At 49.0% G+C, this 14,176-nt stretch overlaps 1 protein-coding gene across 1 annotated transcript in view; it reads left to right on the top strand.

The window, feature by feature from the left end:
- Nucleotides 1–1,430: 1,430 nt before the first annotated feature.
- The window catches only part of LOC116978119 (pre-B-cell leukemia transcription factor 1-like), a 60,302-nt gene continuing 47,556 nt past the window's right edge, over nucleotides 1,431–14,176 (top strand). Inside the window, exons 1-2 of the mRNA XM_033029142.1 lie at nucleotides 1,431–1,485; nucleotides 7,479–7,729. Of these exons, the coding sequence (XP_032885033.1) occupies nucleotides 1,431–1,485; nucleotides 7,479–7,729 (306 nt within the window). The remainder of the gene's footprint in view (nucleotides 1,486–7,478; nucleotides 7,730–14,176) is intronic.

The raw sequence follows: 14,176 nt of genomic DNA on the forward strand, positions 1-14,176 counted from the left end.
TTAAAAACTTGCACCAAGTCTATTAAGGGGATCCAAAATTGATTAGAACATTTAAAACTATAACTAACACCCTTAATCACATCAATAGTTCTTTCTTCTCCAACAAAGGCTCCCAGTGAAGTGAGCCAATCCAAAAATCAACTCTCAGGCATGCATTAGCCGAACTAAATTGTGTTTAAATTCAATATCATATGCGATTGTTGTTGAACAAATGCCTGGTCAATTCTTTGTGTGAGAGCTTCAAACTGTTAGCCCTTGGTATCTTGTCAGCCTGTAAGACGTTAGATTTTAGAGATACAATGTGGAAACAGGCCCTTCGGCCCACCGAGTCAACCACTAACACTATCCTACACGCAAGGGACAATTTACAATTTTACCAAAGACAATGAACCTACAAACCTGCACGTCTTCGGAGTACGGGAGGAAACCGGAGCACCCAGAGAAAACCCACGTGGTCACAGGGAGAACGTACAAACTCCATACAGACAGCACCTTTAGTCAGGTTCAAACCTGGGTCTTTGGCGCTGTAAGGCAGCAGCTCTACTGCTGTGCCACCATGCCACCGTGTCACTTGGGATTTTAAACTTAATTATGCAGGGAAATAAGACCAAATAATGCCATTAAATTCGATTTAAACTTGATGAAACAAAGCTAATTTCTTACTATAATTGAATTAAAACATTGTTTTTAGAAGCTCCATTCGGCTACAACACATAACTAAATTTTGACTTCAGGGCCACATCTTATCTTTCATCCCCTGCCTACAGTATTCTGGAATGCCATTAATAAATAGACCAATGCCAAGGTCTGCAATTAAAACTTAAACCTTTTGTCTTTAATTCAAAATTCCTTCATGGACGTGGGTTTTATCCTGCCCAGGTATATCTTGTAGAAACATGGAACTGTAAAGTGTTGATTTACCAAAGAAAGACACAAAATGCTGAACTAACACCGGGTCAGTAAGCATCTCTAGAGAACATGGATAGATGATGTTTTGGGTCAGAACACTTCTTCAGACACCTTGTGTTCTAGAAAAAACATTGCTGTCTTGTCTCCCATACTTTCATGCTGTTTTATACACCATTCACCTAAGTCTCCAAGATCCCAACTTCAGAGCTGCCAACTCTCATGCATTCAGCGTGAGACTCACGCATTGAGCGTGAGACTCACGCATTGAGCGTGAGACTCACGCATTTCGACAAATTCTCACGCTCTCACGCTGATCGCAGAATTTGTCATGCTCTGTCGAGAGAAATTCTGTGATCAATGAGAATTTCAAAACTAATGTCAACTGCATGGGCCGCGGGTGTTGGAGAGCCGGGGCTGAGGGAGGGATGGAAGCAGAAGCGGCGGAGGGGACAGATGCGGGCGGGGAGCCGGGGCTGGCGAGTGTTTGCCGGGCTGGCGAGTCGCTCGCTGCAGCTCCGGCCATGGAGCAGCCTCAGTGCAAGAGCCCAGGGATGTTGGAAGCGTTGCGCCGCTGCAGTGAGAGTCTCTGTGCTGAATTCGCGCTGGTGACCGACATGGACCAGGCTACGGCTCGGTGCGTCCTGAAGGACAACCAGTGGCTGCTGGAAGTAGGTACCAAGCACTGGGTCGAAGCGGTGGAAGATATTGGCCTTCAAATGGGGGTGGTTGGTGAAAGCATCCTGCTTGCCTGCTAGATTTTCACTTACTGTAACTGCAGGAAAAATGTTCCCGATGTTGTGGGAGTTCAGAACCAGGGGTCACAGTTTAAGAATAAGGGGTAGGCCAGTTAGGACTGAGATGAGGACAAACTTTCTTCACCTAGAGAGTTGTGAATCTGTGGAATTTTCTGCCAAGAAGGCAGTGGAGGCCAATTCACTGGATGTTTTCAAGAGAGAGTTACATCTAGCTCTTGGGGCTAGCGAAATCAAGGGATATGGCGGGAAAAAAAGGAAAGAGGTACTGATTTTAGATGATCATATTGAATGGCAGTGCTGGTTCGAAGGGCTGAATGGCCTATTCCTGCACCTATTTTCTATGTTTCTATGCTTGAGTATATGGCAATAAAACTCGACCACTTGATTTTAAAGCATTCATGCATGGTGGAGGTATAATGTAGTCATAGAGTGATACAGTGTGAAAACAGGCCCTTCGGCGCAACTTGCCCACACCCGCCAACATGTTCCAGCTACGCCACCTGCTTATGGTCCATATCCCTCCAAACCTGTCCGATCCATGTATCAGTCTAACTGTTTCTTAAATGTTGGGATAGTCCCTGCCTCAACTACCTCCTCTGGCAGCTTGTTCCATACACCCACCACCCTTTGTGTGGAAAAAGTTACCCCTTAAAAAGTTACCTCTTAAAAATACTTCAAACAAAAAAAATTGAAACCATACTTCAACAATGCACTAAAACATGATTTTAATACATTAAATTTAAAAAAGTTCCTACTGTGGGAGGCCTTCCCCTACTCAGTTGCTCCACTCCCTCAACGGGTACTCACAAGGCCAGTGATCACTCAGCCCCCCCCACTTTCAAAAACGCTCCACGGCCCCTGGTTCAGACGGAGAGTACTGCCAGATGTGAGCGGGGAACTGAGGCCAGTTGTCCGTGATGTCTGGATCCCAATGCTCAGCGCTTCGTGTTTCAGAGTTGGCTAATATTATTGATTTATAATTAGCCTGATTTGTAATTAGTTGACAAAAACCTTAATTTATTAATCCGGAATATCCAGGGGGATTGGATAAGTGTAATATTAAAATGACATGCAAGGTGTCTGTCACATACAGCCCCGATAACCTATTATTTCCTTCAGTTAAATATTGGGAAGGTAGCACTGTTGTCATTTGCCACTCTATTGGGGACTATTTCTAAACCCGCCCCCCTCCCAAATTCCTTTGACAGAAATAGAAATGTCCCCAATCTCGTGGTTTTATTAATTGAGCATGAGGATGAACATCCTCAAGGAGTTGGAAACTGATTCAGATGGAAACTGATTCAGATGCAATGTTTAAGAGCTCGTTCAAAGAAGGGGCATATTTTAAAGCAGTGACAGAGATACTTGCAGGGGAATGTGTGAGGAAGTTATTATTTGTCTTTAGTTTTAGCTTGAACCAGGACATCTGAAGATTCAAAGTTTAATATTGTAATTGTGCTGATACTGACTTCAACCAACCACGTAATGAATATCATCCATTCCGGAGGTTTTATTTTTCTGATGCCATTTAAACTTCACGTGGATTTCAATCACTTCAATGTGAAAGTAATTGGGAATGGGGAGCATTGGAAGAAAAAATGTGCCCTCGGTACAGATTAACTGTAATATAATAATGTATGCATGTTGGGAGGTGCAATCAAAACAAAGATCTTTTTATTATTAAATATTATGTACTCTCAAGATCACATTAAATAGAATATTATTGCTTAAATATATAGTTATTGGACTGTCCCAGCTGAGAGGAAGACAGCAAAATACTGAAGATATTGGGGGTGAAAATGACTTCAGGACAGTTTGTTAGGAAAATGAAGGAAATGGTAATAGAATACATACAGCTGAGTGAGTATAATTTTATGGATGAGAAATTGTGTTCAACCAATTGATGACTTCTTTGACAAAGTAACTAGCATGTTAGATAACAAGGAAGCCAATGGATGTAGCAGATTTTGTCATACAAAATTTGGTCCGTGAAGTGCCTCATAAAAGATTACCGCATTAGATAAGCAGCTGCAGACTTAAACGTAATAGGTTAAGTCCAGGAGCTCAGAAATGAGGCTTTATGTGTGGGTCAGATATATTGGCAGTGCAGAGGGGGCTAGGAGCAAGGCCAAGTGTGCATCCAGAGTCAAGGTCTGGAATAGTACTAGGTGTGCAGTCAAAGCTGGGACAATGGGAGTGTTCAGCACTGGGAACCTAAGCAGGTAAGCAGCTATGATCAGGGTAGACCAGGGGGCCAGGTGTGAGGCTGGACTCTGGGTCAGGAATGAGAGAAGGTATGCAACTGGAGTCAGGGTCAGGAGTAGTACCAGGTTTGCAGTGAGACCCAGGTTGGTCAACATGGGGCAAGTGCTTGATTATAATCTGATTTCCATACATGAATATACTAAGATCAGTCATGTGCTGCACGTGTTGATCAGAGCCTGGCTCTACTGTGGAATGTAATTAGGAATGTAATTTAGCCTAACCTTATTCATAGCTAATCCAATTTAAAGTATAAATATTGCATTCAAGTGTAGGTTGCACTTTGCACAATTTCAAGCTGAAAAATGCAAAAGCTCCGTACCAATGGGAGGGGGGTCTCAGGAGATATTTGAGACTGCAGATGTTGGACTCTGTCAGAAAAATCAAATAAACTGCTGGAGGAACAGCCTTTCGAGCAGCATTGCGGAGGGAATGCGATGTCTTTGCATCCCAGATGCTGCTGGAGCTGCTGAGTTTGTTTTAACTCCAGCAGTTTGTTTTATGGAACATTCTCTTTGAGTGGTCATCCATCTGTTTCATTGACATGGCGTAAGAGCAGGCATGGTTTTGGAGCAAATGTTACATTTTATGTCCAATGAGCAGGAAGCCAACAGTGGCTTCATTTGTACTTCCTTCGAGGTGAGCAATTTGATATCCGGCAGATTGTAAAGGCTGCACTGACCGTCTTGAGCTGAGCCGTGGCCCGCAATAGTGGCTGCAATGCTGGAGGAGTGAGGAGGGATGGTGTCATGGAAGGGCTGTGACTGCTGGCCCATTGGCAATGCCCACATCCCATGAGTCAACCAGAACCCAAGTTCCTCTTGCAGGTGTGAGCGCAATTGTGACTGGAATAGCAGGGGCTGTTCAGAAACTTCAGAAGCTGAAGGAAACATTACATGTTGGAATAAGGAAAGAATCCTTGGCAAAATACTTTGTGGGGATTTGCCGGAAGAGCATTGAATGGAGTTACAGTCACCCCCAACTTGTGCAATAGGTGACAAACATCAACGTGCATTTACGTAAGCAATTATTGAAGCCCGCTGCTTTATTTTCAGGTTTCACATCTCGTGATCAATACCCTCTGTGATAATGGTGCAGTGGTAGAGTTGCTGCCTTACAGCGCCAGAGAACCAGGTTCTATCCTGATTATGGGTGCTGTATGCATGGTGTTTGCACGTTCTCCCTGTGACAGCGTGGGTTTTCTCCAGGTGCCCCGGTTTCCTTCAACATTCCAAAGTCATGCAGGTTTGTAGGCTAATTGGCTTCTGTGATTTGTCCCTAGTGCCTGGAATGCAAAATTGGGATAACACAGAACTGTCTACCTTCGATGTAAACCAGCATCTGCAGTTCTTTCCTGCTAGTATCAGGGTGATCTTTGTTTAAGAAAGAACTGCAGATGCTGGAACAATCGAAGGTAGACTAAATATTATGGAAAAATTCAGCGGGTGAGGCAGCATCTATGGAGAGACCCTTCTTCAGACAGATGTCGGAGGGGGGGGGGGGGGGTGCGGGAAGGAGAGAGGAAGTAGGCGGAGACTTGTGGGAGAACTGGGAAGGGGAGGGCCCGCATTTTTTGTCTACCATCAGGGTGATTTTTGATCGGTGCGGACTGAAGGGCCTGTTTCCAAGCTGTATCACTAAACTAAAGCTGAAATTAAATTAAATGTCTTCTGTGTACACAGTGCTCCCTCTGTAATCAATGCTCTCCAGACAGTGACCTCCGCACACAGTGACCTCCGCACACAGTGACCTCCGCACACAGTGACCTCCGCACACAGTGACCTCCGCACACAGTGACCTCCGCACACAGTGACCTCCGCACACAGTGACCTCCGCACACAGTGACCTCCGCACACAGTGACCTCCGCACACAGTGACCTCCGCACACAGTGACCTCCGCACACAGTGACCTCCGCACACAGTGCTCCCTCTGGAATCAATGCTCTCCAGACAGTGACCTCCGCACACAGTGACCTACGCACACAGTGACCTCCGCACACAGTGACCTCCGCACACAGTGACCTCCGCACACAGTGACCTCCGCACAGTGACCTCCGCACACAGTGACCTCCGCACACAGTGTTCCCTCTGGAATCAATGCCAGTGGTATCTGAATCTGAGGAAAGTGACCTTTGTAATCAGTATCCTCTAGACAGTGATGTCTGTAGACAATGTAATGAATGCCCTCAGTGTAGGTACTTATCACGTGGTGGTGTGAAGCTGCTTTAGCCTTGTGCTGCACCCTCTACATCTCAAGCTCTCTCCTTCTCCAAGGCAGAAGGCTATCCGTGTATCCTCAGCTCATTCTGTAGCACAAAGGGTTGCAGAGAATTGCTTCCCACTGCAACACCTTGATGTTTGAAACAAGGCCATGCTGGATGCAAGGTACACAATTCTGGCAGGCCACACTGTCGCCTGCACTCAACTACATTGCCGACACGCCAGATGCCAGCTGCATTCTCGCTGGACACATCCAATGTCCTTTCCCACATTCCTGTCCCAGCATGGAACCATTTAGCAGGACAGGGAAGGCCTTCCTGGATGTGCATCCAAATGCATCTACTTCCCTGGTTTGATCCTGACTACGTGTTGCCTGTAGGGAGATTGTACATTCTTCCCTGTGACCGTGTTTCCATTTTCCTCCCATGCTCCAAAGAATTGCAGTTTTCTAGGATAATTGGCTTCTGTAAATGCTCCATTGTGTATAGGGTAGAGCTAGTGTACGGGTGATCAGTGGTCGGCATGGACTTGGTGGGCCGAATGGCTGGTTACCGTGCTCTATCTCTAAAAAATGTAATTAAAACTAAAATTACATCTCCCATTTTGGGGCCCAGAAATGTATAAGGGAAGTATCTCTCCTTTCCCACTCCACAGAAGAGATTGTCATTGGGATTCTTGTGACATTACCTCTCAAGCCGCCAGTCAACTATCGGGGGCCTCTCCAATGCCACCCTGAGTCACATTGAGCAGGGCAGTCATTGGCACATGGGCAGCACGCTGGCGCAGCAGTAGAGTTGCTGCCTTGCAGCGCCAAGGACCCGAGTTCGATCCTGACTAGGATGCTGTCTGTACAGAGTGTCTGCTTTCAGCGTGAAAGTGTGGCTTTTCTCCAGGTGCTCCGGTTTCCTCCGCACTCCAAAGACGTATATGTTTGCAGGTTCGGTAAAAAATTGGCTCGGTAAAAAAATGTAAGTTGTCCCTAGTGTGTAGGATAGTGCTAATGTAGCAGGATCTCTGGTCGGTGCGGACCTGGTGGGCCGAAGGGCCTATTTCTACGCTGTATGTCTAAACAAAACTGAAACAAAACGCAACTGCGGCAGGAAGCAGTGGGAGTCACAAGGTGTCCGAAATAAGAAGGGTCTCGACCCAAAACATCACCTATCCATGTTGACCAGAGATGCTGCCTGACCTGCTGAGTTAGTCCTGCACTTTGTGTCCATTCAGCAGTGGGAGTCTTGCATTCATCAGCTTCGTGGGGAGGGTGAAGGAGGGAGGGGGTGTTGTCTCAGGGCTTTGGTTGTCGCAGTCTAAAGGCTTGCTGTTCTCTTACAGAGTTGAGTATCCGGGGAGCGCAGGAAGATGAGCCTCCTGACCCGCAGCTGCTGCGACTGGACAACATGCTGCTGGCCGAGGGTGTGGCCGGGCCGGAGAAAGGCTCCGCCTCCGCCTCCACTGCCGCAGCCGCCGCTGCTGCTGCCACCGGGGGCGCGGCCACCGACAACTCCGCGGAGCACACGGACTACCGGGCCAAGCTGACGCAGATCCGACAGATCTACCACACCGAGCTGGAGAAGTACGAGCAGGTAAGTGTGACGTTGCTCCCCCACACCCCCTTCAGGTACACCACCCTGCACCTGGGACATCGCGGAGGCAAGGTGGCGCATTGCTAGAGTTGCTGCCTTACAGCGCTGCAGGTCCGGGTTCGGTCCTGACTACGGGTGCTGTCTGTACTGAGTTTGTACATTCTCCCCGTGACCTTGTGAGTTATCTCTGGGTGCTCCGCTTCCATCACACAAAGACGCACAGGTTTGTATGGTTAATTGGCTTCGATAAAATTGTAAATTATCCCTAGTGTATAGGATATTGTTAGTGTATGGGGTGGTCGCTGGTCGGTGGGGACGAAGGACCTGTTTCTGCACTGTATCTGTAAAGTCTGACATATGATGAAAGAATGTGTCGACTGGGCTTGTATTCACTGGAATTTAGAAGGATGAGAGAGGATCTTATAGAAACATATAACATTCTTAAAGGATTGGACAGGTTAGATTCAGGAAAAATGTTCCCAGTGTTGGGGGAGTCCAGAACCAGGCGTCACAGTTTAAGAATAAGGGCTAGGCCATTTAGGACTGTGATGAGGAAAAACATTTTCAGCCAGAGAGTTGTTGAATGTGCAATTCTCTGCCACAGAAGGCAGTGGAGGCCAATTCACTGGATGTTTTCAAGAGAAAGTTAGAAAGAATCAAGGGATATGGGGAAGAGGCAGGAACGGGGTACTGATTTTAGATGATCAGCCATTTTCCCTAGTTGGGGGTCTTGTTCCAGGGAAGCCTCCTTCCATCTCCTGCCATGCTTCTGTATCTCTTGCTAAGTTTCTACCGCTGGCTTATTTTGGTTGGGAAGAGACAGCCAGCATAGGCTCGGAGTCGTTAATGTTTGTGTCGCATCCACTGACTGATATTTTGGCCACATCTTCATTGAGCCAAATTCAGACTGAAGTGGACACCAGAAAATCTAACGAAATGCAAAGGAGGAGGCCAAAGACTTGGTGTAAGTAGATTCCAAGTTACATGAAGGAGAAGCGAGGAAGAGAGATTTGTGGAGGAAAAAAGATGAGAGTTTTAGTAATACATATAGATATATATATATTTATTTACACACACACACACACACACACACACACACACACACACACACACACACACACACACACACACACACCCCCACCCACCCATATAGAGGACGCGACCCGAAACATCGCCCATTCCTTCTCTCCAGAGTGCTGCCTGTCATTTTGAGTCTTTCAGCCATATGTGTGTGTGTGTGTGTGTGTGTATATACATATTACTAAAACTCTGTTCTTGACCGGTTTTGGCTTTCTGTGCTGCGGTTTCCAAGAGTACGCCGCCACCTACGGCTGTCATTTTTGGCCACCTCGCTCAGAGCCCCCCTCCGCCGCATGTGTGTCGAGGATTTTTCCCGTCGATGAAAATTGACAGAGATATTAATGTTTTTACAACATTCCCCATTCTCTCTGCTGCCCCTGCTGGAGGGAGGGGGAGGGACTATAAAACCAGGCAGTGGTGTGCCTCAATCAGTCTCTGCAAGTGGTGTGCCTCAATCAGAGCTTTGAATGAGACTGACAAATGTCCACAGCACTGTGAGCACCCTTAATTTGGTTTGAAAATGAAAATATGGTTAGAGGTAAAAAAGCACTGCCTGCAAATGGTTGTTTGGGTTTGGGTTGAAGTAAAAAGGCACTCTCTCTCTCCCCCCCTCCCTCTCCTCTCCCCCCCTCCCTCTCCTCTCCCCCCCTCCCTCTCCTCTCTCCCCCTCCTCCATCTCCTCTCCCCCCCCCTCCCTCTCCTCTCCCCCCTCCCTCTCCTCTCCCCCCTCCTCCATCTCCTCTCCCCCCCTCCCTTTCCTCTCCCCCCCCCGTCCTCTCCTCTCCCCCCCCTCTCTCTCCTCCCCCTCCTCCCTCTCCTCTCCCCTCTCCTCTCCCCCTCTCCTCTCCCCCCTGTCCTCTCCCCCCTCCTCTTCCCCCCCTCCTCTTCCCCCCCTCCTCTTCCCCCCCTCCTCTTCCCCCCCTCCTCTTCCCCCCTCCTCACCCCCCTCCTCTCCCCCCTCCTCCTCCTCCCCCCCTCCTCCTCCCCCCCTCTCCTCCTCCCCCCCTCTCCTCCAATCCCCCCCTCTCCTCCCCCCCACCCTCTCCTCCCCCTTCCATCCCCTCCCCCACCGTCCCTCCCCTAAACCCCCCTCCCCTCCACACACCCCTACCCCTGCTCCCCACTTCTCCCCCGCCCCTCATCTATATATATATATCTATATATATATATTACTAAAACTCTGTTCTTGACCGGTTTTGGCTTTCTGTGCTGCGGTTTCCGAGAGTACGCCGCCACCTACGGCCGTCATTTTTGGCCACCTCGCTCAGAGCCCCCCTCCGCCGCATGTGTGTCGAGGATTTTTCCCGTCGATGAAAATTGACAGAGATATTTATGTTTTTACAACATTCCCCATTCTCTCTGCTGCCCCTGCTGGAGGGAGGGGGAGGGACTATAAAAATCAGGCAGTGGTGTGCCTCAATCCGTCTCTGCAAGTGGTGTGCCTCAATCAGTCTCTGCAAGTGGTGTGCCTCAATCAGTCTCTGCAAGTGGTGTGCCTCAATCAGAGCTTTGAATGAGACTGACAAATGTCCACAGCACTGTGAGTACCCTTAATTTGGTTTGAAAATGAAAATATGGTTAGAGGTAAAAAAGCACTGCCTGCAAATGGTTGTTTGGGTTTGGGTTGAAGTAAAACGGCACTCTCTCCCCCCCCCCCCCCCCTCTCCTCCGCCCCTCTCCTCCCCCCCTCTCCTCCCCCCCCTCTCCTGCCCCCCTCCTCCCCCTCCCCCCTCTCCTCCGCCCCCTCTCCTCTCCTCCCCCCCTATCCTCCACCCCCCCATCCTCCTCCCCCCCCACCTTCTCCTCCCCCCTCCATCCCCTCCCCCACCGTCCCTCCCCTAAACCCCCCTCCCCTCCACACACCCCTACCCCTGCTCCCCACCTCTCCCGCGCCCCTCATCTATATATATATATCTATATATATATATTACTAAAACTCTGTTCTTGACCGGTTTTGGCTTTCTGTGCTGCGGTCTCCCCCCCCCTCCTCTCCTCTACCCCTCCTCTCCTCTCCCCCCTCTCCTCTCCTCCCTCTCCTCTCCTCCCCCCCTCTCCCCCCCCTCCCTCTCCTCCCCCCTCTCCTCCCCCCCTCTCCTCTCCCCCGCCCCCCGCCCCCCCGCCCCCCCTCTTCCCCCGCCCTCCCCTCTCCCCCTCTCCTCTCCCCCTCTCCTCTCCCCCCTCTCCACTCTCCCCTCTCCTCTCCCCCTCTTCTCTCCCCCTCTTCTCTCCCCCTCTCCCCTCCCCCTCTCCTCCCCCCTCTCCTCTCCTCCCCCCTCTCCTCTCCTCCCCCCTCTCCTCTCCTCCCCCCTCTCCTCTCCTCCCCTCCTCCCCTCCTCTCCTCCCCCCCTCTCCTCCTCCCCCCCTCCTCCCCCCCCTCCTCCTCCCCCTCTCCTCCTCCCCCCTTCTCCTCCCCCCTCCATCCCCTCCCCCACCGTCCCTCCCCTAAACCCCCCTCCCCTCCACACACCCCTACCCCTGCTCCCCACCTCTCCCCCGCCCCTCATCTCTCCCCCCCTCTCCCCCCCCCTCTCTCCCCCCCCTCTCTCCTCCCCCTCTCTCCTCCCCCTCTCTCCTCCCCCTCTCTCCTCCCCCCTCTCTCCTCCCCCCTCTCTCCTCCCCCCCCCTCTCTCTCTCTCTCCCCCCTCCTCCCCTCCATTAGCGGGAGGGGGGGGTAGTTAGTGTGTGATGCTGCATGCCGCCTCCCCCCCCATAACCGCACGTTGGGGGAACAGACCCAACGGGTCTGCGCTTGGTCTAGTGTATATATATATATATATATAAAATAACACACTATATATATATATAACACACTGAACTTTTTAAAAGTTTATTATATTTATCATGTAAGTTTGTAAATTACCCCTAATGTATAGGATAGGGTACAGGTGCTCATTGGTTGGTGTGGGTCGAAGGGCCTGCTTCCACGCCACATCTTTTAACATAACTAACCTAAACTAAACTAAACCTCCTCCCTCGACAAAGCTCTGGGGCAGAGTCCGGAGCTGAACGTGCAAACAATGTAACCATCCCAAGGTGGCCAGCTGAGAACAAGTGGAGCCAGAGCACTGGAGTCGCTCAGCTGGGATGGTTCAATATTCTCAGCCTGGCACGCTTGCTCCACAGTCCAGTGTGATCCTTGGGCCCATTCCATTCTGACCCAGAAGCTAGAGGCTGCACCCCCTGAGCTTTGCCTGCCATCTCAACATTCGACTTGTATGAAAGCATTTGGATTCATGCTGCATCTTTCATGAGCTCAGAATATCCAGAAAGGTTTTACCGTCAACAACGGTTAAGGGAGCCTGGTGTGATGGACCTCATGGAGTCTGCAGAGTTCTGTAAGTGCCCACATGGCAAAGGTTGTCCCAATGTCTGCTGTCTTCTGGAGATGGGCTACTGTGCAGAGTACAATATGTGCATACACATACCAACATTTACATGGAGATCTAAATGTAGAGATGCTCCTAAGGCACATATTGTATGTGTTTACACACTGTGCTAATCCAGATTCAAAGACAAAGTTGTTTCATTGTGAAGCTAACAAAGGTTCATTTAAAATTCAATTTAAACGTCCTATTTAAAATTTCATACGAGGAAGGAATGATAAAGAGTTTTTCAGTTTGAAGCTTCTGTCCTGGTGCCGACACATGCAGATGACAAAATGGAGCATTTCAATGAGATTCGCCTCAATGTGTCAAGTGCTGTGAGCAGATGAAAGGAGATTTGCCGAACATTTTCTTGTGATGAATGCAATTAAAAGCACAGAGGCTTGTCTCAGTGCAGCGCTGCATCATGTCTCACAGAAACACCTCAAAGTGCTTTGTGTCCGGTGCAGCATCTGAGAAAACTGGGCTTGTCATGTCCTTGAACATTTGCTGCTGCGTACATACCCACAGAACAATTTGGGGTGGGCGAGTTGTTAATCTGTTATCAATGGTGTTAATTGGAGGAGGAATATCAGGCAGAAAACCGGGTGCGTTGCAAAGTAGATTGAGGGGGAATAAAAGAGGGATGAGGGTCCATTAATAATGTACAGTGACCTGCGGAGCATTAACCAACGGCCTGTAATACTATCACACCCAAATAATTCATAAGACATCGGAACAGAATTAGGCCATTTGGCCCATCAAGTCTGCTTCGCAGTTGGACATTTGGAACGTTCTTGATTAGTACAGGTGTCAGGGTTTATGGGGAGAAGGTGGGAGAATGGGATTGAGAGGGAAAGATAGATCAGTCATGATTGAATGACAGAGTAGACTTGATGGGCCAAATGGCCTAATTCTGCACCTATAACTTATGAAAGATACATGTTCCCGGATAAATGAGAGGCAATTTAAGAAAAACAAAAACGACATGAAATGGAGAGCGATTTCCCTGACATGCTGAGTATTTCCAATGTTTATTTCTGATTCTGTGGAGGTGAATGGATGGGCGACATTTCAGTTTGGGATCTCTCTTTAGACTCAAGACTAACAGTCTAAAGAAAGGTCTCTACCCGACACGTTGCCTATGCATTCCCACGACCTACTGAGTTACTCCGTAGAAGTAGAAAGGCAGTAGAAAGGAATGTAACCTCTTCAAATGTTTGGGTTAAGACTCAACAGGGAAGAGACGCTTTCAGAGCTGGTGGAAGTTAGTGGCACGGTTCATGAAATTGACATGTTCCAAATAGGTACTTGCGCATCATCAAGATAGTGGTCAATGTACCACTCCATTGAGTGATCAATGTACCACTCCAATGTACCACTCCACCGCACAACTCCATACGGCTCCGGCGATCGAAGTGGGACCGTCCCCGCGAGGCCATACGGCTCAAGCGACTACGTTAGGTCGCGCTCGCCGCATGCAGTCGCATGCTGGTGGGACAGACCCATAACTCTACACATTGTTCTCAATTGCGGCCTAACTATTGTTTTGTACAGCTGCAACATGATGCCTTGTACTCAATGCCTCAGCTTATGAAGGCAAGCATATTAAATGCCTTTTTCACAACCTTATCCACCTGGGCAGCCACTTTCAGGAATTGTTGTACTTTCACCCAAAGGTCACTGTACAGCCTATCAAGGCCCTGGACAATCTACTCTAAATGTCATACCAAAATTTGACCTTCCAAAGTGCATCACCTCACACTTGTCCTAATTAAATTCCATCTGCCCCCGCTGTGCCCAACCTTCCAGCTCACCTATGTCCTGCATGATGCATCTGCATCATGATGCAACTGAAGAAGGTCCATCTGTCTCCTCAGATCCTGGTGAACTTCTACCGCTGCACCATCGAGAGCATCCTTACCAACTGCATCACAGTATGGTATGGCAACTGCTCTGTCTCCGACCGGAAGGCATTGCAGAGGGTGGTGAAAATTGCCCAACG

This window comes from Amblyraja radiata, chromosome 10, assembly GCF_010909765.2.
Source record: "Amblyraja radiata isolate CabotCenter1 chromosome 10, sAmbRad1.1.pri, whole genome shotgun sequence".
Lineage (NCBI taxonomy): Eukaryota > Metazoa > Chordata > Chondrichthyes > Rajiformes > Rajidae > Amblyraja > Amblyraja radiata.